Consider the following 27351-nt stretch of genomic DNA (forward strand, 5'->3'; position numbering starts at 1 on the left):
GCTGGAGGAATCAGGCTCCCTGACTTCAGACTATACTACAAAGCTACAGTAATCAAGACAGTATGGTACTGGCACAAAAACAGAAAGATAGATCAATGGAACAGGATAGAAAGTCCAGAGATAAACCCACACACATATGCTCACCTTGTTTTTGATAAAGGATGCAAAAATATACAATGAAGAAAAGACAGCCTCTTAAATAAGTGGTGCTGGGAAAAGTGGACGGCTACATGTAAAATAATGAAATTAGAATACTCCCTAACACCATACACAAAAATAATCTCAAAATGGATTAAAGACCTAAATGTAAGGCCAGACACTATCAAACCCCTAGAGGAAAACATAGGCAGAACACTCTATGACATGAATCACAGCAAGATCCTTTTTGACCCACCTCCTAGAGAAATGGAAATAAAAACAAAAATAAACAAATGGGACCTAATGAAACTTAAAAGCTTTTGCACAGCAAAGGAAACCATAAACAAGACCAAAAGACAACCCTCAGAATTGGAGAAAATATTTGCAAATGAAGCAACGGACAAAGGATTAATCTCCAAGATTTACAAGCAGCTCATGCAGCTCAATAACAAAAAAACAAACAACCCAATTCAAAAAGGGGCAGAAGACCTAAATAGATATTTCTCCAAAGAAGATATACAGATTGCCAACAAACACATGAAAAAATGCTCAACATCATTAATCATTAGAGAAATGCAAATCAAAACTACATTGAGGTATCACCTCACACCAGTCTGAATGGCCATCATCAGAAAATCTGCAAACAATAAATACTGGAGAGAGTGTGGAGAAAAGGGAACCCTCTTGCACTGCTGGTGGGAATGTAAATTGATACAGCCACTATGGAGAACAGTGTGGAGGTTCCTTAAAAAACTACAAATAGAACTACCATACGACCCAGCAATCCCACTACCGGGCATATACCCTGAGAAAACCATAATTCGAAAAGAGTCATGTACCACAATGTTCATCGCAGCTCTATTTACAATAGCCAGGAGATGGAAGCAACCTAAGTGTCCATCATCGGATGAATGGATAAAGAAGATGTGGCACATATATACAATGGAATATTACTGAGCCATAAAAAGAAACAAAATTGAGCTATTTGTAGTGAGGTGGATGGACCTAGAGTCTGTCATCCAGAGTGAAGTAAGTCAGAAAGAGAAAAACATGCTAACACATATATATATAGAATCTAAGAAAAAAAAAAGGTTATGAAGAACCTAGGGGTAAGATGGGAATAAAGACACAGACCTACTAGAGCACGGACTTGAGGACATGGGGAGGGGGAAGGGTAAGCTGTGATAAAGTGAGAGAGTGGCATGGACATATATACACATATACACATATATATACCAAATGTAAAATAGATAGCTAGTGGGAAGCAGCCCCATAGCACAGGGAGATCAGCTCGGTGCTTTGTGACCACCTAGAGGGGTGGGATAGGGAGTGTGGGAGGGAGGGAGACGCAAGTGGGAAGAGATATGGGAACATACATATATGTATAACTGATTCACTTTGTTATAAGGCAGAAACTAACACACCATTGTAAAGCAATTATACTCCAATAAAGATGTTAAAAAAAATCAATGAGACAAACATTAAGAGGAACTGAATATGACAAAAACTGGTTAGAACCTACTGGGCCCAAGATGGCGGAAGATTCCACTGCTGGTTGGCCTTGAGACTCATTATATGCTCATTGGAATACATTAGTATGCTAAATGACACACCTACAGTCACCATGACAGTTCTGAGGCTGACCAAAAAGTCCAAAAAGTGAATGGTGCCCCAACTCCTGGAAATCCTCACCCCTTCTCCAAGATAGAATAATCCTCCCACTTGTTACCCTATGATATTACCCAGCACATAAAAGCTAACCACCCCCATACCTCAGGGCTCTCTCACTTTCCAAAGAGATGACGCCATGCCCTGGGGCCGCCTCTTGCCTTCTGAGACAGCCCACACTCTGTCTATGGAGGTGTGTATCTCTCTAAATAAACCTTCTTTCACTTTACTATGGCTCACTCTTGAATTCTTTCCTGCTTGAAGCCAAGGACCCTCACTTGGCAGCCCATCCCAGGGACTCTCTCAAGACCTGGGATGTGACCCTCATCTCATGCCCCATTTTTTCCTATAACGGTTCTTTCTCCAGCTTGCCTCCCCCAATATCCCAGGTATCTCGATCTTGCTGCAAGCCCAGATACTTAACAAGCTAAGAGTCTTGCACAACTTCTCGGGGCTTGTATTTTTCACTTGGCCTAACAGGAAAAGCACATTGTGCATGTGGTACAGTTTGGGCCAACCTAGGGCAGGAATACAAAGACTTTTTGACCAGAAGCTCTGGTTTTACCACTAAACCACGTTTATAGCAGGGCATATGTGATTGGATGTTGGTTATTAAATGTGATTATTCACAACTGACAAAGGAGTTGCTCATAGCTATTCTGATGAATGGGTAGTTTGGTTTAGTGATGAAAATACAGCTACTATATTAGCTTTTTTGTTTATATCCAGCTTGAATATCAAATTGAAGAGAGACATATTTGGCGTACAAACAACCCAGGATAAAGTGGGCACATGCACATGGGTGTGCACATGCGTGCGCACACACACACACACATATCTAGACAGTAAATGTTAATGTTCTTGGAATATTAGAAAGTGAAATGCAAAATGCCAGAGTCTGTTCTCACTACCATGACTAAAAGCTCTTCCCCCTCCTGCCTTCTCTATTTCTGTTCACCACCCTGGTCACCTGGGGATGACCCTATGTCTTCTCCAGCAACACTCCTTCCTTTGCCTCCTCCCCTACTCCATCTAATGAGCCATCAATTGTGTCAGTTAATCCTCTCCCACAGTGCTCCTTCCCTTCTAACCATCCATGTGGCTCTGATCTCATTTAGATCCTTATAACTCCTTTTTCTAAGAGAAAGGAGGTTTCAGTCTATTCTTCCTGCAAACACTCTTGCCTGCCTGCACCAGAGGGATCTTCTTTTTTTTTTTTTTAACATCCTTATTGGAGTATAATTGCTTTACAATGGTGTGTTAGTTTCTGCCTTATAACAAAGTGAATCAGTTATACATATATGTATGTTCCCATATCTCTTCCCACTTGCGTCTCCCTCCCTCCCACACTCCCTATCCCACCCCTCTAGGTGGTCACAAAGCACCGAGCTGATCTCCCTGTGCCATGTGGCTGCTTCCCACTAGCTATCTATTTTACGTTTGGTAGTGTATATATGTCCATGCCACTCTCTCACTTTGTCCCAGCTTACCCTTCCCCCTCCCCATGTCCTCAAGTCCATTCTCTAGTAGGTCTGCGTCTTTATTCCTGTCTTGCCCCTAGGTTCTTCATGACCTTTTTTTTTTTTTAGATTCCATATATATGTGTTAGCATACGGTATCTGTTTTTCTCTTTCTGACTTACTTCACTCTGTATGACAGACTCTATGTCCATCCACCTCACTACAAATAACTCAATTTCATTTCCTTTTATGGCTGAGTAATATTCCATTGTATATATGTGCCACATCTTCTTTATCCATTCATCTGTTGATGGACACTTAGGTTGCTTCGATGTCCTGGTTATTGTGAAGAGTGCTGCAATGAACACTGTGGTACATGACTCTTTTTGAATGATGGTTTTCTCCGGGTATATGCCCAGTAGTGGGATTGCTGGGATCTTCCTGAAGAACAGTTCTGACATGCAGTGTCCCTTTTCAAAACTCTTCTGTACCTTCCCCTTTGCCTACAAGATCAAGTGCAAGTTCTTGGCTTGGAATTCAAGGCCCAGCATTAGCCTATTCAGCCTCCCACTCTAGCTTTCTCTCCCACAAACTCCTCCTTATTCTCTATTAAGCACCACGCATTTCTGATTTCAGCACCTTGGCTGGATCTCTGCTTGGAATGCCCATCTGTGAACCCCTGCCTGTAAGACCCATGTATGGCTGCAAGGTTCAAGTCCATATGAAGGGCAGGATCCTCCTACCTACACACAGCTTCCAGGACTGCCCAGTCAGATGGAGGCCCATCTTCCTAGAAACTCCAGGGCAATCATGACTTCCTAACTTGTGCTAGTAATTTCTGAGAGAAATCCCCTCTCCTGTCTTGAAACACATGTGAGAGCCAAGAACTGCGTTCAAGGCCTTACTGTATATTCATCCATCACCAAGTCCAGGGCCTGGCATAGACAAGCACTTGGGAAGTACTCAGAGAACCACAACACAGTAAAAAGGCCTTGCCTTTTGGAAGGCTCCAGAGTTTGCAAAGGTTCTTGCAGTCATCCAGTGGATGAGGTTTATAAGGAAGATGGCGAAGTGTGATTAATCTCAAGCCTTAAGAGAAAGCTGCCCTGGGGGTGTCATCTGATGAGGAAGCTGTAACCATCTGCCTCTTTTGGTGCCTGGATTCAGTCACTCATTCAGCAAATATAATTTGCCAGTCATTGGGCACTGCACTCAACCCAGGGGAATACAGGTAAATCAGACAAACCTCCATCTCCTGGAGCTCCAGTGTCAGTAGAGAAAAAGACATTCATCTAAGACAGTTCAGGTCCAAGGCTGGCTACAGTAAGTGCAGAATCGCCTCTCTCTGCAGCAGTCTGGTGCTGGGCAAAAAGGCAGATTTCTCTTTCTAGTAGGCTCAGGAATGCTCTGCATTTTCCTGTTCCCTGCTCTGTAGCATGTTTACCTAGGGCAAGAGTGGCTCCTAACTTGCAGGGCCCAGGGAAAAATAAAAATTCAGGGCCACTTGTTCAAAAATTATTAAGAATTTCAAGAAAGTAACAGCAAAGCATTAAACAAAGCATGGGGGCACCTCTGCGTGCAGGGCCATGTCGAGCTGAAAAGGCCACATGCCCGTGAGGCTGGCCCTGCCACACAGCTGGGAAGCATATACACAGGAGGCCTGAATGTGTCCTGCAGTCTTTTCTTCTCTCTTGCACAGTCTGAACGGAGCCAGATCCCAGTGAACTCAGTGGCACTTAGACACACACAGGCCGGTAACAAATTTTTGTTGGGTGCCCACTGTGTGCCCAAAACTCATCTTAAGTTTCAGGGATATGGTGAAAAATCCAGACAGACACGTTGTTTGGTTTTGTTTTGTTTTCTTTTTTGTTACTGAGCTTGCTCCATAAACGAGCTCACAAAGAAATGCCCAAGAAAATCATCAGTTAGTGAGCAGTGTTGTGAATATGACAAAGCAGAGTGATGAGATGGGGGTGGGGTGATGGAGAGGGTGTATTAGATTAGCGTGGTACAGCAAAGCCTCTCCAGGGAGCCGTCCTGGGGGCTGGGATGCACACAGCCCGTTCTAGAGCAACAGGTGAGGATGCTGCTAGTGTTTGGCATCAGCTTGACAGGCAAATCTCTGCAATCCCTTCCCCTCTGACGTGAATCATGAGGGTCTAGGCAAGAAAGATGAAGTCCGAGGATGCTTGAGACTTGAGATGTCCCCCCTGAATGGGGCCACTGACCCCTGCACCCCACCTCCACCCCTAGTGCCTTCTCACTTCTGGCATCACCAGGAGCCAGAAAGATATAGGCAGCCAATATTGGAAAGAGGATTTCCAAGGTCCCTCCACCTCAGGTGGTCCCTCTCACACCCAGGCCCCTGGACTGAACTGTGAGCCACATTGTGTCATTGTTTCCTTTGGGATCAGAGAAAGTCCTACCCTGAATGCCTTGGGCTGGTCCTCTGTTGGTGGGTCCTCCCCCACCCCTAAATACCTGGGGAAATGGCCTGTGTGGTAACTCAGATCAGAGCTTCCTGGGGAGACTCCCAAGTCTCTTTTTTTCCTCTGTGCCAAGGAAGATGCTAAGTTACTCAGCTTCCTTTGGATGCCAAAGGATGTGCTCTGAAGGACTGGAAGGTGTGTAGTGAGGGTGGGGGAAATCTCAGAGGTCAGGGGACTTGGGAAAGTGATGAGATGCAACAGGTGGTGGGGGGAGCCAAGGGCTGGAAGCCACAGTCTGACCCCAATGCGCACCAGCGGGCTGAGGGAGTCGCAACCCCCCACCTTGCCCCTGCCAGGCCCAGTCTGCAGCCTCTCTCCCAGCCGCAGCGGCGGGCCGCCGGTTTCCCCGCCTGGGGCCCGCACACCGCAGGCTCGCCTCTTCCTCCCTCCCCCGCGTCCCCCGCTCCTGGCTGTCTGGCAGCGCTGCGGTGGTGGCGGCGGGGGGCGGGGGGCCTTGGCGACAGGGCTCCTTCCTCCTCTCCCTCCTCCCTACGCCCGCCGGAGCCTACCCCTCCCTCCGCAGCAGCAAACACGTCGTCGGAGATTTCCATCGGGGCTTAGGGGGCGGGGCCAGGATGGGGGGCGTGGGGCGGGGCAAGTGGGAGGAGTGAAAGTTGGAGCCCAACAAAACCCTCCACACTGCGCTCAGTGCGGCCAGACCTTGCGCAGCGACCTCCGCACAGGTGGTCGCGCCGGTCCCCGCCACGATGTTGACCAAAGTTCTCCTGATCCTACTGGGCACGTTCATAATCCTTCCGTCGAGGTAAGTCTCCAACCCAAGACTCAGGATCCCTCCGAGCCCAGCTCCCTCTCTCCGGGAGCGAGGCCGGCTCCTGAGACCCCCGCACCCCGTGTTCCTCGAGCCCCGCGCCCACTCTGCCCCTGGTCCTCGCACGGTCTAGCCTGATCCCGCGTCCCCTCGACGCGCGCGGCAAGCCTCCGCACCGCTTCCCCTAGGACGAGCTCCCTGGGCCCCTGAAGGGGCTCCCAGGAAGGAAGACAGGACGCCTGTCACCTGGCCGCTCCTGTCCCCCCTCCCTCTACTCCTCGGGACTCCCGCTCTCCAAACCACCGCGGCGGCCGGGGAACGAGAGAGCACGTCCCTCCCTTTCTGAGCCTTTCGAGGCAAGAGGCGAGCGGCCAGGGCAGGCTCGCGCTTCTGGGGACTGGGGGGATTGGGGGACTTTGGGAAGGTGGCGCCCAGAAAGTCGTGCGGGCAGTGGGTGGAAACTGCGCTTGAAATGTTTGAGTGTTGACTAGTCTGTCCTCTCGTTCAAAAAAAAAAAAAAAATATATATATATATATATATTTTTTTTTTCCTGAGCGCCTAGTGAGTACCAGGCACTGTGCCAGACAACTCTGACTTTACTTACTTCCCTTCCCACCACTCCTCTTGGTGCCAGTCCCAGGCAGGAGCCCTGGTTTAGTCTAAGAGTTCCCACCCCAGCTGTCCACCTCATCCCCCCTCTGCTGCCAGCTTCTCTCTTCCGCCCTTATCTCCCCAGACACCCTGCTGGGTCTTGGGCAGATGGGAGCCAGAGGCCAGAAATGGTAATCTCTTAGGTCTGTGGTTTGGGTCCTGCATTTCAATACCTCTCCGCTTTTCCAAAGACTAGCAGCAGGTTTCCCCTGAGCAGCCAGCTTCCCTCACACCTTCTTCTGGCCCTGGGACTTTGCCAGGAAGGTTGTCCCCTGCATTTCTGGCTTTTTTTTTTTGAGGGTGGAAGATGACTGCTTCATATTTTTGAGATGATTTCCCATTGGGCACAAACTGTCACAAGTTCCTAAGCTTCCTGATCTTTCCAGCATTCTAGAAGCCTCCATGTCACTGGATTTGTCTTGCTTTTCTGTTTTGGGGAGGGGGAGAGGGGAGATGGATTCTCTCCCCACCCCAAAATGCTTTAGCTCCTCAAGGGAGGGGCTGTGGGGCTCCCTGCTGACTCATTGGTGCACTGGGGAGTGGAGGGGCTGGCCTCATCAGGGGGCTTGGTAAATATTTCTGAATGCGTGCTAGGAATTTCCAGTCATCCACATCACTCCAGATGTGAATTGGACTGGTTGGGAGAGATGACATGGTGACTGGTTAGGGCAAAAGAGGGGTCTGTGGTGCAGAATGAGGGAGAGGGAGCAGAGAGGAAAACAGCAGAGAAGAGGGGCCGTTGTGATGGAAACTAACCTTCCAGCCAGGGGGAAGGGCTGCAGTAACTGACGTTCAGACACTGTCAGCAAGGCAACCTGTGATGTCATTAAAGAGCTGGGGAGGTGGCAGCTGGGTGTGCTGGCAAGGGCCACCTTGAACCACCTCCCTCTGGTCCAGGCTCAGCTTAAAATCACTTGTGTGGGCACAGCCCTTCCCCCCATTTGGGCCTCAGTTTCTCTATCTGTAAGACGAAAAAGAGGACTGATTTGGAAAAATACAATCCAGTGGCCCTTCTCATGGTCCCTTCCCTCTCCCTAGCTAGTTGACTGAGCATCCTCATGGGGGAGGGGTTGCAGAAATTCACCTCCATCTTAGATCATCACATCTAGAGGATTGTGGATGCCTGAAAAGCCCCCATGGAAAGATCCCACTAGTCCAGTGCATGAGTATTTTCACTTTTCTGTTATTTCTAGCTTTGAAAGTGGGCTTAATGGCTAGCTGAGGAAAGGTATACATTGTCAGCAGCCCCTTAACCCCAAGGATCCCAGGATGAGGGTGTTTTTTTTGTTGTTGTTCATTTGAAATTTTTTTACTGACAAAAGCTATTTGTAGGATGACAGCAACCTCAAGACCCTCTGATCTCACTTTCATAGCAGACGTAGTCTGGGAGCAGAAAGGCTTTGGTGGTCTTACGGCCTTTGCTTGTTTGTTTGCCTCTTGAACCTCGGGGTTTTGTTGTTGACTTTGGACTTCTGGGAGGGGTCATTGCAGGCTCTTGGGTGGTCTTGGCTAACAGTGCCAGTCCTGATCATGCCTTGCTCCCATTCAAGTCACTCATTTTGCAGGGTGCCAGTTCCCTAGTTCTCCCTCCTCCCCTCCCACCGTGGCTGGCATGATCTACTCAGATGACTGGGGGAAAAGCCTCAGGGAAAGAGGACATCTCTGGATATGATATTTGGAAATGGAAACTGCTTTTCCCAAGCCCAGTTCTTCCCTTGCCCACAGTGGGAATTAGCCACTTCAGACATAAGAAATGGCATAGACTTGGCACATCTGTATGCCAGTTAAGCAATTCTAAGTGCTTGAAATATGCAGGAAAACGCATTTTGCTGCTCAAGTTGGCAGTTCCTTGGTCTGCAGTACAGAGACCATGCCCCCGTCTCCTGCCTTGTTAACCCCTTATTTGCAGAAACAAGTTGTCCAATTGCCTTTGTAAAAATAAAATCATTTTGGAAGTGTAACAGAATATAAAAGTGTAAAAATCAGGAGTAGATTTTCACAAAGTAAACATGCCCATGTAACCAGCACCTAGACCAGGAAATAGAACATTGCCAGTCCACTCCCCCACCCCTCAAAAGCTTCACCACATTCCCCCTCCAAGTACACCCTTCTCCCCAAAGGAAAACACTCTCCTGCCTTCCAACATCACAGATTAATTTTGATGATGGCTTTTTAAAAAGCTTTTAATTATAAATTTTTTTCAAAGACATATAACAGTAGAGTGAATCTCCATGTACCCATCACCAGCCTCATTAATTATCAACTCATAACCAGTCTTATTTTCTCTGTATCCCACCCACTCTCCATTTCCAGCTTAAATTCTTTTAAAGCAAATCTCAGACATCATATCATTTCATATGCAATTATTTTAGTATGTATTTCTAATCATAAGGACTTCAAAAACATAATAAAATACCACTATCACACCAAAATTTTTAGAATAACTTCTTCATGCTGAAGAAACTAACCAGTCAGTATTCAAATCTTCCTTATTGTGTCATAAATATATTTTTGTTGTGTTGTGTTTGTTTTGTTTTTTATGCTTTGCCTTTTAAAATCAGGATTCAAATAAGGTCCATATATTTGCAGATTTCAAAATACTTTTTATTGAATTAGAACATATATGCAGAAAAGTGCTCAGATCATAAGTGCACGGCTGATGAGTTGTCAGAAAATGATCACACTGGTATCAAGACACCCCCTGGTGCCCCCTTCCTCACTGCCTCCCAGCAAAGGTAGCATGGCCCTGATTTCTAACACCATCAGTGAGCTTCATACATTAGCAGATGGCTTTTTTAAGTTTTAAAAAATTTTTAGTTTAATTCTTTATATTATTTTTTGGCTGTGGTGCATGGCTGTGGCACTCAGGTTGGACTCCTGTTGACCATCTATTTCCTGAATGACAGTCTTTGTCTTTTCTCAGTGCTCAGAGCTTCCCCTACCCCCAGCCCCCAACTCCAATGCAATGGAGTATCCCAAAAGCAAAGAAATGCAGAATTTTCCCAGTGTCCTAGCCCCCGCTGGGAGAGTGCTGTGGCTTTCCTGAGCATTCCTCAGCAATCCTGGCCCTCTGCCTGCCCATTTGCTCCCAGGTGTCACTAGTCAGGCAGACTAAGACCAAGGCTGGTAATGGCAGCTGATTGGCCAGAGCTCATACACCAATACCCTCTTGATTTTACGTTAAAAATTCTTTTAAAATCTCAAACTTGCTTTTGTTATTGATTTTTTTTAAAATAAAGTATGACCATAAAAAAAAGGATAGCATGGGAAGTTCCCAGAGAGCAGCAGCTTTAGAAGAAATTAACAAGAATAATCTGTTACTGGCTCTTAATTTACTGTTACCAGTCATTCTTTAACTATGCCCTGGGTTGCAGGCTTATTTTGGTTTGCTTCCGTCCCAAGAAGTACCAGCTGGGTCCCCTACAGAGCAGAGGACAGAGCTTCACTTGTTTGTTTTTATGTTCTAGGATTGAAGGACCTCATGTTGAATCAGAGAAGGGACCCTCTGCCAGTGATGATGATGTCTACGGCCCCAAACCCCAGGCTCCTGATAAGGAACTCCCCCCTGAAGAAATAAAGCCCACTGCTATTGATACCCATGACAGACTTGGCAAAATGCCAACAGCCACTGAAATCCTGGATGGTATCTTGAATAACTATGACTACAAACTGCGCCCTGGCATTGGCGGTGAGTAGCAGAACATAGTTCTCCCCTACCCCGGAGGGGAGGAGGATTGAGGGCCTAAGTGTGGAGAATGGGCCTGGGGTGTAGGTGATAGTGCCCTGCATGTGGGCAGGAACAACTTTTGCTGACCTGCCAGGTAAGAGATGTCAACTCTAGTCTCAGCAATGCCATTGACCTTGGTCTAGATTTTTCCCTTCTCTCACCCTCAGTTTGTCCAACTATAAAATGAGATGACTGGACTAGGTGATTGACCTTCGAGGTATGTTCAGCTCTTAACAGTCTATGAATTGGATCTTGCCATGAAAGAATAAAGAAAGAAATGGTATTGGATGTTGAAACCATGTAGTCCAACCCTTACCCCCTTTATTCCCCACTGACCACACCCTCCCCTGCCCCATGCTTCTGTTTAACACTTACCTCTGCCACTTCTGCTTACTTTACAGAGAGGCCCACTGTGGTCACTGTTGAGCTCTCTGTCAACACCCTTGGGCCTATCTCTATCCTGGACATGGTGAGTACTGAGCTTTGATTATAGTGGGGCTTTCACATACTTGTTTTTTCTGTGTGTCTGTAACAAGAGTTTTTGGGGGGAGAGATTTTAACAAACATGGACTTGAGAAGGAGGCTGAAAGGAACAAGTCCCTTGCTGCCTGAAGAGGACCTTCAGAATCCTGACTGTATCTTCCTGTCTTTCATTCAAAATAAAAATAATAAAGCAACTTTAAACAACACAGTGGATTGCTCTTTTCTTCTGATAATGAATTTTTTTGGACTTAAGCCTGTAGTTACCAACTCTTCCTCTAGGAGTGTTTCTCTAATTTTGCCCTAGTTCCTTTCTTTCTTTCCTTTTTTTTTTTTTTTTACATCTTTATTGGAGTATAATTGCTTTACAATGGTGTGTTAGTTTCTGCTTTATAACAAAGTGAATCAGTTATACATATACACATGTTCCCATATCTCCTTCCTCTTGCGTCTCCCTCCCTCCCACCCTCCCTATCCCACCCCTCTAGGTGGTCACAAAGCACTGAGCTGATCTCCCTGTGCTATGCGGCAGCTTCCCACTAGGTATCTGTTTTATGTTTGGTAGTGTATATATGTCCATGCCACTCTCTCACTTTGTCACAGCTTACCCTTCCCCCTCCCCATGTCCTCAAGTCCATTCTCTAGTAGGTCTGTGTCTTTATTCCCGTCTTGCCCCTAGGTTCTTCATGACGTTTTTTTCCCTTAAATTCCATATATATGTGTTAGCATACGGTATTTGTCTTTCTCTTTCTGTTGCTATCATCCCAGTGTCACTACTGTCCCCAGTTAGCCTCCATTATCTCCCACTTGATATATACAAAACACAAGGTCCCTGCCTACCCCCCAATCTACCTACTAACCTGGCCTCCTGAGAGATGTGCCTCCTGCAGTCCTGACCCTGCTTAAAGCATGAAGTTCAACCCCACACTCTAGCAGTCAGGGCTCTCCATGGCTAGAGCCAACCCAGGGCACTATTTTTATTTCTTTTCACCCCTTTAGAGACCACATGCACTAGTCACACTAGCATACGGGTGTTCCCAGGCTATCTGGTACTCCTGAGCCTTTGTTCAAGCTGTTTCCACTTTGGGATGGCATTGTTCCAATTTTCTACCTTATCCTTCAACTTATATCACACTTGTTTACCTGACCTTCTCTACCTCACTGTACTGTAATTATGTACTCTGTCTGCCTTGCTCTGTCAACTATGGGTTTCTTGATGTCAGGGACCCAGTATATATTAGCTGAGCAAACGAATTATAAAAGATGTTCTGCAAATGTTACTTTCATCTGCGGAGCCTGATAATGAGGAAGGCTGTGGTAACCAAATCCATCACAGCCATAACCTTGACCTGGCTCAAGTCAGACACAGTTTTAGCATACACACTGGTACCCAAGAAGCACCATGTGAGTGGGTGAGCTCAGAGTCTAGGCTCTGAGATGGCACTTGCAAATAGACACTCAAAGGTAAGTAAACATTCATGGAAGATCAAGGTGTTTACATAGGCTGAGTGGAAGAGTGGGGTTTCCCACTGTGATGCTTTGTTTGGCTGCCTAGTTCTTGAGGCACAATGTACTTATATATGGCTATGCAAAAAAATTACCCTAAAACACAGTGTTTTAAAATGACAAGTAGTCATTAGGTCACAGCTCCTGTGGGTTAGGAATCCAGGCATGACTTAGCTGGGTCCTCTGTTTCAGGGTCTCACAAGGCTGCAGTTAAGGTGTCAGTTGGGGCTGGGGTCTCATCTGAAGACTCGACTAAGGGAGGATCCACTTCCAAGTTCTCACGTGGTTGTTGGCAGGGTTCAGTTCTTCTCTGGCTGCTGTCTGTAGGCCTTCCACAGTCCTTGCCATGTGGGCCTCTCCATCTGGCAGGTGGCTTCCCTTAGAGTGAGCAAGAGCATGAGAAAAACTGCTGAAGATGGAAAAGCCATGAACTTTTGGGAAATAACAAGGAAGAAGAGAAACATGAGAGGAGACAGATCTTTTTGAGTTTCTGTTGACGTTTTAAAGCTCTTTTTTTCCTCTTCCCTTGATGTCAGATTTACTCTTTTTGCTGTTATCAATGTGCTTACCACTAAGTGAGTATGAATTTAGCAATCAGTTTGATTAAAATTGTTGATAAACTAAGAAACGCTGGGTTCTGAGCCAGAGGTTGATTTCTTCTGGTCCACCATCATGGCTACTGTTTACTGTTAACAGGAAAGGGACCTTTCAGATCATTGGTGGGGGGATGGAGAAAGTGGCCTGAAGAGTAGTAGAATATCTGTGGCTACAATCTCCTTGCTATTTGCGTAAGATATAATTTTGGGAAACCTATTTCTATCATCTGCAAGAGCCTGTGTGGCAGCAGAGCAGCAGCCCCACTCACAGTAGCTGAATACCCTATCCCTCTTTGCTCTATGCCTACTAATATTGGCAGCATTGGGCTCACCTGAAGTGATGATACCTGACAAGCCTGAGAGATACAGTTTAATAACCCAGCAGTCACCGAACCTGGCATGCAACACAGAGCTGGTCCAAAGAGGAGCCAACAATTTGATTTTCTTTGGCCGGTAACATAGTGCTATCGCCTGGGCCAAGTGCCTTTAGAACATTCCAAACACTTATGTGGTATTAAATTTCCCGGAGAAGTCTGGCTTTCTATATACTTCCAAATAGTTCTTTAAAGCTGTGGGAGGTCCCAGTCCTTGTACAGGCTACTTTTCTCTGGTGATTCTGTAGAGTCCAGTACTTGGTGAGGAGGAGTTCCAACATCCTTCAGTCAATCAGAAGTTGCGTAGAGCTCAGAATTTGTCCTCAGGGAGAGAAAACAAGCCCCCTTGTCAAACTGGGGAAAAACTGAACCGTTAGTTATCAGTTGATGTGTAGTGAAGTTACAATTGGAATCTTGTTAAATAGAAATTAAATGCTCATTTGAAACACTCTAACATAGAGCAGGAGCCAGGCGTGGATTGTAGAGGGGAAGGCTTCCTCTGGCTACCCAGAAGTTCTGTAGGCCAATTTGGAACTGCCAGCCACTTAGGACTGCAGAGCCACCCTGAAGGCCACTTGTAAAGGCTGGTGTGGCTGGGCAGGGCAGGGCTGGGGGCTCCCATGTGACTGGTAGCCAGGCTGCCAGCTTTTTTCTGTGTGATGCTCTGGACTCCTCGAGGGAACATTCTCGGCCTGGGGGTCTGGCTCCCTGCAATTTTGCAGTGGCTCTCACCACCTTTTGGCCTGATCAGCAAAGGCAAGCAGGGATTGTATTGACCCTCTGCATCCCCACCCTGAGGGCTCTACAGGCCTCCCAGGTTGTGGGTTTCCAGTTGGTGTTCATTGTTTGATGCAGGATAACTCAGGGGAAAGACCTAGGGGTCCTGCAGAGGAAAACTGGACCTTGATCCTAAAGAGATTCTTGGAGCAAGTGAAGTAAGCACTGGAGAGGAAGATGGGTGAAGGTCGTCCCAGGGCAAGGCCATGTTAATGGTGCTCTGAGCATCAGAGCCAGTATGTTCCCATGAACTGTTTGAGTTTGAACTTTGAGGCTCCTTTCTCTCTGAGCCTCAGTGTTGCTACCTCTAAAATAAAGGAGATTGGCCTAGCCCTCAAGGTTCTACCTTGGCATAGTTCTGGTACTTGCTGTTCCAGCAGCTTCCTTCAGTTCTATTACAGTCTGTTTTTTCTCTCTTCAATACCAGTGGTGAGATTTCTAGCTTCTCATGCTTCTTGCTATTAAAAATTCTTTTTGATGTTTAATAATTTATAGGCTAATGAGAATTGTAAGCTTCTTGAAAGTCCAATCATGAGAATTTTGTTCACATAGCATTTGTCTGGTACATAGAAAACTCTCAATACAATCCTCCCTCAGAATATGTTGCAGATTGGTTCTAGGACACCTCCCACCCCCACAGATACCAAAATCTGAGGATGCGCAAGTCCCTTATATAAAATGGTGTAGTATTTACATATAACCTGTGCACATCCTCTTGTAAACTTTAAATCATCTCTAGATTACTTATGACACCAAATACAATGTAAATGCTATGTAAATAGTTGTGAGTAAGGGACAAATTCAAGTTTTGCTTTTTGGAACTTTCTGGAATTTTTGGGGGGGATTTGAATCTGCAGATGTGGAACCCACAGATACAGAGGGCTGACTGTAAATGTTCTGGTTAAATACTACAATCCCTTAAAATTTCTTTAATTAGTTGCTACTCAAACCTCAGACTACCTCCCTCTGCATGTCTGTGAGTGGTAAAGTTTTATTAAATTGAATCCTTATCTTCAAAAAAAATAATTTATGGGCTATGCAATATCTAGAGACCAAATAATCATGGGTTAATTAACATCTGTGCTCCCCAAATAAAAGCTGAAAGGGGCAACTTCACTGTATGCAATCAAAAGTGTGTGTGTTTGTAAATGTTTAGAATGATTTTGACCTGAGATCTTTGATTTGCTATGGAAATATGGGGGCTGAGTGGGTGTTGGCCTGCTACAAGGGAGTAGTTACGTGATGAGGCCAGCCTGTACAATTAAGCCACCATCACCTGTGTGTTTCTGGATTAAATGCATCTTCCCAGATTGTTGTTCATTCAGGAATGTTTTTTTCTTTTGGGAATACCTGGAAATAGAAAACATCCTACAGCCAAGCTCATGCTGTTTTCCTCTGTGCAAACCTAAGTGGGTCCCTATCTACTTGATAGGCCCATCACAGGATGGCATGGGAATGTTCTTTGCCTGCACAGCCCCAAATGTGTGCTTTTCTATCCTTGCCACCAGGAATACACCATTGACATCACCTTCTACCAGACTTGGTATGATGAACGCCTTCGTTTCAATGGCAGCTTTGAAAGCTTTGTTCTGAATGGCAACTTGGTGAGCCTGTTATGGATCCCAGACACCTTTTTTAGGAATTCTAAGAGGACCCAAGAGCATTCGATCACCATGCCCAACCAGATGGTCCGCATCCACAAGGATGGCAAGGTGTTGTACACAATCAGGTATGTCAAGCCTCTGGAGTCTTGCCTCTTGAGACTCTTCTTCCCCTCCTGAGAATTTTTGCCAAAGAAACATGGGCAGAGGTTTCATCCTGAATGATACTTCTAAGGGCCCCTCCAGCTTTCCTAGACCATGAGCTCAATCCCCTCATGTACTGACACACACACTAAGGCCTCAAAATAGAAAGATATTGCTTAAGACCACACACCAAGTTTGTAGCAGAGCTTGGACTGATATCTAGTTACTTGGCTCCAAGTCCAGAGCTCCCCCAACTAGAATGTAGCACGGTGACTGTGTTGTGTAGACAGTTCCACCCCAAGTGGGCACTGGATGTAAAGACATGTACACAGTGGTGGAATTGTCCAGGCGGAGCAGCAACACAGCAGTTGGAAAGATACCTAAGACCAGGCTGGATACTTGAATGCCTGGCTGGGAAAGGTTGTGTACAGGTGATAAGGTGGCAGGGAGGCAATAAAGAGTGGGAGAGTGTTGGCAGGTCCTTGAAGGTGGGATGGGCAAGAAGCAAAATTCCATCTAAGTTAGTCCATACGTTTCTCTGATGATGGAGACCAGAGTAGCCAGATATTTCCAAGCTGTTCTTCCTCTCTTTTTGTCTCTCCTTTGAGCTCTTTGTCTCAGTTCCCACCATTGCCACACATTGGTGGTGGTCCCCAGGCCCAAGCTGGGTGGATACCTAAGTGTTCAGGGTCAGCCTAATGAGGCTCCTTTCTCCCTTCCAGGATGACCATTGATGCTGGATGCTCACTCCACATGCTCAAATTTCCAATGGATTCTCACTCTTGCCCTCTGTCTTTCTCTAGCTGTGAGTACCTTCTTAGGTTTCTGGGGCCCCAGAGTCATCATGCTGGGCCCCTTCTTTTTCTCATCCTTTCCCTTTACATTTTTCTGCCTCTGCTTTTTCCCCTAAGATGGTGCCAAAGTTGTCCAGGACCTCCCAATCCATCCTCATCTCCTTTCCTGCTAACAATACTGTGTTGCTTAACCTGGGCTTCACGTTGGGTTCATCCTTCTCCTGTCCACCCCACCTCAAATCAGTCACCGGCCTCTGAAGTGTATCTCAAGTATGTCGGCTTTCCATCTCCACTGTCACTACTACCTTGGTTTAGGTCTTTGTCATATTCCACTTGGACTTTGCAACATCTTCACTTTGAAGCTGAACATGTTCAAAACTAAATATATGGTCTCCACCGAACCTCTACCCCCAAGACAGATGTGTTGCTTCTGTGTTCCCATTTGTCTCATTGAAAGGCACCATCACCCACTCTGTTGTCCAAGCCAAGAACTTTGATGCTTCTTTCTCCTTCACCTCCCCATCTATTCAATCAACACATCCTGTTGGTGTTCCCTCCTGAATCTCTGTCGATCCTATTTCTCTGCATTCTCACTGCCACAGCTTCGAATCCTGCCTTCATTCATTTTATTGTGCACTGGTTACTGAACTGGCCTCCCATAACTGGTCTCCCTGACAACAGGCCATCCTCGTATAAGAACTAGAGTGACCTAGCTGAAGCATCATCTAGACTAGGTCACTTCTTAGTTTCAGATCCTTCCTGAACTCTCATCGATCAATTCCAAATTGCTTAGAATAGTCTTCAAGGCCCTTCATGAACTGGCCCGTGCTATCTACTCCTACATACCTCATCCATCCTCTGTGGGCTAGCCATCCTGAACTTTTGACATTTCCATAATACATCAGGCATTTTCATCTTTCTGTGCATAGAACACCCTCCTCACCCCTTCAGCCTCATCCATACAGAGAATGTTTATATTGGACTTTTAAGACTTATTGGGAATGTCACCTACTCTCTGGAATCTTTTCTGGGTGTGTCCCCAACTGATCTTTCCCTTCTTTGTTTCCACACTCTCCCACGGGCGGAGGCTTCTCAGATGTATTCCAACAATTACAGATGTGTACTTACTGTCTTACTCAATAAAATGTGAGTGCTTGAGAGCAGGGCTCCTGCCTTGCTTGTTTCTGTATGTCCAGCACAGGGCGTGGTACTGAGGAATGCTCAGTAAATGCACTTATTGGATGGACTTCAGCAATGAGGTAAGAGAGGTAAGGTCCCACAGCTGGTGAGGCCAGAGTCAGACACCATGCTGGTGGAGACCTCAGCTGGGCTTCCCAGTCTCACATGACTCTCCTTCCCACGTTGCCTTACAGTTTCCTATCCTGAGAATGAGATCATCTACAAGTGGGAAAATTTCAAGCTTGTAATCAATGAGAGTAATTCCTGGAAGCTCTTCCAGTTTGATTTTATAGGAGTGAGCAACACGACTGAAACTATCACAACCGTAGCTGGTAAGTGTGCCTTTGAGCCAGGGCTAGGCAGCAGAGGCCCAGGAGGGTGGTAGGGATGACTGGAGGTGGCCATCCATTCATCCAAATGCTTATGTAATCATCCCATGAAAATACTGTAGAACATGGCTCCTGTTTTGTAAATGCTAAGCACTTACAACTGTTTGCAGAGGAAACTGAGACTTTGTAACTACATCTCAGTCTCATCTGCAAAGAAGTAAGTGCTTTGCCAAGCCCCGCAGAGGGTAGGTAAGTAGATTAAGTTTTATTGCTGTCAAAATTTGCAACTAGGTTTGTCATGCACACTCTTCAGTTTCGAAGTCTTTGTTACAACTGACCTACTTGGATGACTTTGGGAAATGGAGGTCATGTGACTTCTACATACTCAGAAGCAATCCAAGTGGTTCTAGTTGAGTGGGATGCAAAGCCCTTCCTAATGGGAGGTGGAGGCTTGAGTTGTGTCATCAGCTAGGTGAGGGCTGGGATAATATGGAGGAGGTTTCAGCAGCTACAGTGGCTGCTATATCAACATTTATTTTAAAGGAGCAGGTCTGATACGCACAGATTCCTGTGAAAGACTTCATGGTGGATTCAATGTGGACATGGTGATCACTGGTTTTCTGACTTTGTCCCTAACAAGGACTAAAGGGGAGGGTCCTGGGTCTCTTAAACTTTAGCTCCCAATTAGGTGTGAGTGTCTTTGCTTGTGTTCCTAGGTGATCTGAATGAGGAGCCAAGGGACCTCCCTAGCGTTGCTCCCAGAGCAGCCCTGGAAACCCTCTTCACACATACTGACCAAGTCAGGGCAGTGGCGGCACTGCCCTCATCGTTTCCAGAATACGGATGGAACCAGTCACCCAACCAGCCATTTGCCATGGGAAGCGTCTTGCTTTGCTTCCATGTGGCTAGGCGGAAAATCTGCTTTTTCTTTACTTGTTGAATTGGTCACTGGGTGAGGGATAGCTCATGCTCATCCGGCTAGAGCTTTGCTTGCGCAGCACTAGGCAGGGGCAGAGGGCTGCTTTACAAATGCTTTCCTTTTTCTCGGGGGCTCTGGGTAAACAATTTTACTACCTTTGACTTAGGACCCTTGCTCTTCTGCCAGCTAACCATTGGCATGCCTCTTGCCTTTCTGCACCTCAGTTTCCCCAGACAGGTTGGGGACCCATCATCAAAAAGCAGCAGAGGAGACAAGGCCCAGGGGCTTTCAAGTCACTAGTGGTTCCGTTTAGTAGATGGTTGTGCATTGTTTCAAAATGGTGCCCTAGTGACTACAAAGCCCCAGAGCCAGCATCATCACCAAAGCAATGACAATAGGTAAGCACCAGTCCTCCTTGGGAGAGAAGAGGTTCTTGGGAGAAAGGAGAAGGGCTTTTTTCTCTTCTGCTAGAGATGAGTTGATCTTGAATCATGGTTTCTTCAGTATCATAGTTATCTTTGGGACTGGACCCAAACTCTTTCAGTCAGTCCCTGGGCAGTTCTCTCCATCTGGAACAAACTTATGTACTCAGCTCCTAAGCATTCAGAATGAAGTGGGAGCATGCTACTCTGGCCACCTTGGGCCTTCAACCAGAGAATCCCTGCTTCAGGAGGCATTCAGAGAGTCCAGCCTTGCCCCCAGTGAGTGAGTCATCTTTCACTGTTGGCTGTTGAGCTTTTGATAGAATTTTACCTATGATTAGGATTTTGCTTTCTCGCAAGTGAGTTTCTTCCTTCTCTAGACAATTCTGTTCATCAGAAAAATCTCCCTGTTCATCTGAAATTGGAGTCTCTGGAACTTCCACCCATTAGACTTAGTTCTTTTTCCCTACAAATACTGAGCTTACAGTAAGTCCAGTGAGTCTTCCACAGGGTCAAGATAAAAGAACTAGTATTATGGTTCCAGCCCTGGGTCATATTCTTTTATAGACTATACAACCATAGTTCTTTTTTCTCCCCCTTGTTCTTCAAAGCTTTGGCTCCACTCATCCTTCTAGTCCCAGTCCTCTGGACACAGTCTTTTTGATTGTGTTCCTCTGACAGTGCAGTGACCAACTGTGGTCTGGCTAAAGCAGATAAGAGCAGAAAGCATCTCTAGCTTTTTCCCCCTTTGGCTCCTTATCCCCAGGTATCTTTTTTCCCTTACCCATGCTCCTCCATTCCTCAGAAATAAGAAAGTGTGTGTTAATATCCTTCACTTGGCCTTAAAAGACAAATTCCCATCTCTTGACAAGTAGAGAAGGTTCTTCTTTGCTGAAATAAATAAAATAAAAATAGAAAAGGCTGATAGAATAATAAATCTTGTTGTAACAAGAATATATAAACTCAGCAAAGTTTTGTGGGGAGTGGTTGTAGCTGAGTAGGGCTGTCTTAAATTGCAGTCAATACCCCAGGATAAGGGAACTAGGATCTTGATAAATACATTCTGGCTAGTAGGCAAGTGCGAGTGGTCCCTGCAGCAGCCCTGGAGGAGGAGTTCTATCCACAAAGCTACTATTCTGGACACAGGTATTCAACTGACCCCAGGCTACTTCCTTGCCTTTTTCCAGAAGATTCTGAGAAGTCTTGCCCCTTGAGTGTCAGTGCTGACAAGGTGAGTAGGAAAGGCTGCTCTTCTCATTCAGTCCCAACATACCCAGAATTGCTGGGCAGGTGATCTATTTTCTAAAATAAGAAGACACATGGACAGGTTAGTGTTCTAGTCTGCCTTACAAAGCTGTTGCCAGGAAGTAGCAAGAGTTGTTGAGCATCTGCTAGGTTCCGGGCTGTGCTGTGCATGGATGGGCAGGAGCGTAGCAACAGGGCTCAGATGAGCCCTGTCGTGAAGGGGTTTAAAAACCCACCTAACTCAAGGCCAGGGAATTCTACAGCATCACTGAGGTGGAAAGTTGGAGCTTAGCTTCACTAAGGAGCCAGAATTTGAACTATTATAAATCCAACATGATGTGGAGAGGAAAAAGGGATATTCTGGCCTCAGAAAAGACTCCAAAATCCCTGGAGTCATGGTGAGCATGCAGAGTGTTTGGGATGGGTGTGTCAGAGTATAAGGCAACATGAAATGTACAGTAGAAGATGCCAACTGTAGATATAGGTTGTCATCAGGTCCTGTAGGAGCCATCACTATCTAGGCTGAGAGCCAACATCAAGGACATGATACCCAATGAATGCGAAGACCTCAGTCTGCCTTGTGGATGTATACTCTGCAGACCTGACATCTAGAGGGCTGACTGAAATTTTCACTTTCAACTAATTCTTCTATTTTCTTGAAACACTCAATTTGGGCTAGGGTAATAGCCTAAGAACAGGGAGTCCAGGGTTTGAATATTGGTATAAATATATGCATGATATCTCGGGGAATCTGAGTAAATGGGGGTTAGCTTAGAGTAGGGTGTACATGTAAGATGTCAGTTGGAGCCAGGTTGTGGTGAGCCTTTAGTGTCAGATTACAGAGTGTAGACTTGATTCTGTAGCTCCTGTGGAGCAGGAAACCATCAGAGGTTTGGGGTAGGCAAGTGATTTCTTTTGGCCATTGATGGAACAGTGCTAACTAAGGCATTTCACCAGCATATGAATGTATAGGAAGGAGGCTGAATAGCTTCTGTGCTTCCCCCACCACAGATCACTTTTAGTTCATTTCCTGAGAGTATACATTGTAAGGGCCAGTAGTGCATGTATAAGGCAATGATTCTGCAGACTAGATATGGCACCTCAGTGGTTGTAAAGGCCTCAGTCAGCCATCTGGACATTAACTGTATGGTTCTGATATCTAGAAGCCTAACTGATTTTACTTCTTTCATTTGACTATTCTGTCCCCCATCCTGGTAAGACAGATGTGCGATGTGGGCCAGCGAACTGAGAAAGAAGTTATTAACGTTCTAGCCCTGGCTTAGCTCTTAACTGACCATGGGTCTTGTTGTGAGTCTTCTCTCGGGCTTCTTCTGATCCTCCATGTGTGGCATTGGATTAATGTGCCTCTATCCTAGGACCGTGGTGGTCATCCCATGAGCTGAACAATAGGACCCTTAATATGCATGTCTTGCGTGTGGGAGACCCTCATGGCAATGCTGTAATGAAGTGATATTTTTAAAATATCTTCCAGGCGATTACGTAGTCATGACGCTTTTCTTCAACGTGAGCAGGAGGTTTGGCTTTGTGGCCTTTCAAAACTATGTTCCTTCTTCTGTGACCACGATGATCTCCTGGATTTCCTTTTGGATCAAGAAAGACTGTGCTCCGGCCAGGACTTCTTTAGGTAAGTGGGTAAGGTGAGCATACACATGAGGCACAGAATTGCATTTTCAGGGGTCCTTTCCAAAGTGTAATATATAGAACAGTAGCTCTGCCCACCTCCACTCCTGTGCTTTCACAGGGATCACTTCTGTACTCACCATGACCACTTTGGGCACCTTTTCCCGGAAGAATTTCCCACGTGTCTCCTATATCACAGCCTTGGATTTCTATATTGCGATCTGCTTCATCTTCTGCTTCTGTGCTCTGATGGAGTTTGCTGTGTTCAACTTCCTGACCTACAACCGGACAGCATCCCGTGGTTCTCCGAAACTTCGTCATGTATGAGCTGGGTATGGGAGTGGTGGCAAGGCTTTGGAGTACGGAGGCATGCAAGTGAGGGCACTAGGACTCATGACACATGGGTGGCCAGCTCACCAAGTGATGGGGGTAACCTGGGGCTTTGGGGGGAGTTGAGTAAACTTTCTGATGTGATGGTGGGAATTCTGGGGGGAAAGAAACAGTGTGCCAAGGACGGAATCTCCAGGAAACCCTGAGGCAGCACCTAGGCTTGGTTCACCTTCCCTTGCCTTGTTCTGACTTCTTCCCTTGTTCCTTTCAGCCTCGTGCCCATGCACGTGACCCAACCCCTTCCCGTGTCCGTGTCATCGAGCATCCGGAAGCTTTTGTGTGCGACATTGAGGACCCCGAGGAGGAGGAGGAAAGTGAGGAAGAGGAGAGTGAGGAAGAGGAGGGCCCATCTTGCCCAGCCTGGCAGTCCGTCAGGCCAGGCAGCACCCCTCGCCCTGGTGGCTGTTGCAAGTGGTGCGAGAAGTACTGCTGCACGGTCCCCATTTGTGAGGGCAGCACCTGGCAGCAGGGCCGCCTCTTCATCCATGTCTACCGCCTTGATAACTACTCGCGAGTGATTTTCCCAGTCACCTTCTTTTTCTTCAATGTGCTCTACTGGCTTGTTTGCCTTAACCTGTAGGCACCAGCTGGTACCCTGTGGGGCAGCCTCCCCAGTTCCCCAGGAGGTCCCACAGCCTTTGCCTAGGGAGTTGGGGGAAAATAGCAGCAGCAGCAGCAGGAGCAAACTAGAGAGTGTCTTTCCTTCCCCCTTGCCCAAATAGAAGCCTGCAGGGAATTGGTCCTTGCTGGCCCTCTCCCCTACCTGGCCCATTCACTGAATCTCCTTAGCAGCCCATTTCAAGTAAAATGACACCCCTCTCTGTTCCTCAAGGGGCATTTATGATGCTCAGGCTTCAAAATGTAGGCTCTCAGTGACCAGCTCCCTAAGATGGTGTCCATGTATGAGTGGATTAGCTATCTCCCAAAAGGGCTAACACCCACTGCCTTTTCCCAGAAAACCAGTACTGCCTTTGTGGTGCTCCAGGCCCAGCTCTGGCCTCAGCCTCAAAGTGCACAGACCAGCTACTTGCCTGTTCCTGACACCTCCTTAAGATGCTGGGCAGCAGTGTTAAGAGCAGAAGGGAATCCCCATCCTTAAGTCAGATTATTATTTTCTTGATTCTGTCTCCCTGCCCTCCCTTCCCCTGCAGATAGACGGACACTGACATTATCCCTTTAGGAGGAGGGGAGTCAGCAATTGAGGACAGTATCCCTCCCTCTGCTGCTGTGACATCTCCATCTCCCTTCCCTGCTGGCCTTCATTCCTCATCTGCAGTACCAATTCAATACCTTGCATCCAGTGGGTATCTATTTTCGTGTGTGATGATACTATGACCCCCTGCTTTTTATGCCACCTTCTTCCTCCTACTTGACCCTTGTGACTCTTTCTGTAACTTTCCCAGTGACTTTCCCAGCCCCGACCCAGGTGCTAGGCCATGGTGACTTCCCGGAGCCAAGAAACTAAGGGAACTCTGCTTTGCAGTGGGCGTTACCCGCATTGATTGGTGCCCAGCTAAGGCACAGCATAGGAGTTCTGCCACTTCCTTGGCCCCTGGACCCATGAACCAGTCCACTCCTATCCCTGGGGCACTCTGACAATCACAATCAATCAATTGAATTCCCTTAAATTTGTATAGCACTTTACCTTTTGCAAAAGCACTTTTGACAAATTGTTTCTATTTTGAGTCTCATAGCCCTGTGATATATTCAGGGAAGGATTCTTATCCCCATTTTGCAGATGAGAACCCTGACGCACAGATTTCTATGGGACTGTGGATCTCACTGGAAACTACCCAGGAGCCCACTGTCACCTTCTATACCACATGACAGGGCTAGGCAGCTCTTTTCACCATGATTTGATTCTATAGCCTCTGCTGGCACCCCAGTGGCAGGGCCCAGAGTGGCAGCCTCTTTTCAGCATTGGCCTGCTCAATTCCTGGGCCTCAGGTGCTCAGACTGCCCCCTAAGATCTAACCTCTCCTGGCTCTGGTAACCCAGTGAGGTGAATTTGGACACGCCCCAATGCTTGTATATGCTGAATGAAATCTGTGTCTGTATTTTATTGGGGGGTGGGTAGGATGGGGATCCATCTGCTTTTTGTCACCATCAAGTGAGAAGGGGAAATATATCAATAAATATATCAGCAAAGCATAGAAGGTATGGCTGGTTTCTTGGGCATTCAAGTTTGCTCTCAGCTCAGGTTTTAAATCTTAACTCAGTGACCCAAACATTTGTCTGTTACCCTCTCCCATCCATGACTCCCAGACCTACCATGCACACACCATGTCCCCTTCTCTCAGTGGAGAACTTAAGAGAAGAGAGTGACCAAGCGGGTGGCCCCCTTTTACTGATTCCCTTACTTACTCCTATGCCACTTCTCCCCTCCATGTCCCTTTTGCTTTGCCCATGATTCTAGCTTCATCTAGTCACCTAGAAGTTTCCTAAAGACCATCAGACTCACAACACTCCCCACCACCACCATTTAAAGATGGGGATGCTGAGGCACAGAGCGGAGTGTCTATTATCACACAACCAGTCAGTAGTGGAGTGGGGCCAGACCCCAGAAATCCTAATACCCTGTCTTGGCTTAGAGCAAGCCTGGAGATCTTGGTTGATTACCCTTCAAACAAACTTTCTAAAGGTATATTGGGAAATGTTGGCCCTGGCATCCTTTGACACATCCAACTCTAAGGAAAGTCAGAAACAGCAATAAGAACTAAGGAGGAGACAAAATGATATCTGAACAGCCAACAGTTTTGCCATAAAGTTCTTGAAATGATGCTCAAACACTTTCCCTGTAAGAAATCCACATGCTTCTACTGTGTATTTTCTAATGTCCTAACCCAGAGCACATTACAAGTAACAATTTAGAACAGGGAAAATATTTCCTCACTTTTACTTATATTAGATGCAGTGGGGGGAAAAGGAAGCCTGGCTCCTGAGCAGTGGAGACATGCAAATTTGTGAGCACTCATATTTAAATGCATTTTGAAACAAATAGTGCAAACCTGATTCCTTAATCACCCTACAGTAAAGCTAAAAACAAATAAAATTCCTAATATTTGTAAATTTTAAAAAGCTCATGTAAACAGTTCTTTAAAAATGAAGAAGTTAAAACCATAATTGGGTGCATAAATATCAAAAAATTAAATTAATGAAGAAAAAATTACATGTGTTTTAAAACTCATGGGATGCAGCCAACACCGCACTTGGAGAAAATTTCATGATTTAAGCATTTCAATTACTAAACATAATGAAAGATAAATGAGTTAAGTGTTGAAACCTAGAAATTGGAAAAAGGATAAAAGCATATTATACCTTAGAAAAGCTTTGGGGAAAGAGGAACTTAAAAATTAATTAGTGTCGGGAGAACTAGTTACTCATTTAAAAACAAACTGGGTCTCTCTCTCTCTACATCAAAATTACAGATGAAACAAACATCTTAAAACTTTTAAAGAAAATCATCAGACAATATGGGTGAATATGTTTATATTCTTGAGATGGGAAAGGCCTTTATAAACATGACATAAAACACCAGTTTGTCCGTACTAAGAAATAATAACTAAAGGAAAAGCCAAAAAATGTATAGCAAAACATATTATCACTGGTTAGTTTTTCTGGAAGCAATCTCTGAGACTGAGATTAGCGTGCAGGAGGTTGACTCGGGAGTGCTCTTAGGGTCAATGCAGCCACCATTATGTCCTCAGCTGTACACATGGGAAGTTTTGGAGTTGGGATGGGCTTTCCAAATTGTCACAAATCAGGGCAAGGGAACTGGGCCTTTATACTCTTGCATTTATCAGTTATTGGATGTGAGCATGAACTTGGAAGGGACATGAACTTGGATGTGTCTGGAGAAGGACTCAGTTGAAGGCTGTGAGCCTCCAGCAATCTCAGCTGTTGGAGAAATGAAAGCTTCAGTCCCAAAGTGACACGGATGTGGAAGGTCTTGGTAGCACACCACAGTACCCACTATAGTTCATTCCTCACTTTGTTCAGGCTCATTTGCTTCAGATAAATAAAATCTGGAGAAATTTACCCATGGTTACAT

The 27351-nt window shown here is 46.0% G+C and overlaps 1 protein-coding gene across 6 annotated transcripts; it reads left to right on the top strand.

Annotated features, from left to right (window-relative positions):
* Window positions 1-6416: 6416 nt before the first annotated feature.
* On the top strand, window positions 6417-25438 carry GABRE (gamma-aminobutyric acid type A receptor subunit epsilon). 6 transcript variants are annotated; one of them, XM_067722990.1, is made up of 10 exons: window positions 6417-6518; window positions 10644-10864; window positions 11305-11372; window positions 16145-16179; window positions 16276-16365; window positions 17104-17186; window positions 18549-18686; window positions 22762-22914; window positions 23032-23231; window positions 23512-25438. In XM_067722990.1, the coding sequence occupies exons 1-10, from the start codon at window positions 6463-6465 to the stop codon at window positions 23878-23880; spliced, it is 1413 nt and encodes a 470-aa protein (XP_067579091.1). In that variant the 5' UTR covers window positions 6417-6462; the 3' UTR covers window positions 23881-25438. The 6 variants fall into 6 exon arrangements, with proteins under 6 accessions (XP_067579091.1, XP_067579089.1, XP_067579090.1 ...); XM_067722988.1 differs by having other exon boundaries at window positions 16145-16365; XM_067722989.1 differs by having other exon boundaries at window positions 16145-16365; window positions 23110-23231.
* The last annotated feature ends 1913 nt before the right edge of the window (window positions 25439-27351 follow it).

This window comes from Pseudorca crassidens, chromosome X (assembly GCF_039906515.1).
Source record: "Pseudorca crassidens isolate mPseCra1 chromosome X, mPseCra1.hap1, whole genome shotgun sequence".
Taxonomy (NCBI): domain Eukaryota; kingdom Metazoa; phylum Chordata; class Mammalia; order Artiodactyla; family Delphinidae; genus Pseudorca; species Pseudorca crassidens.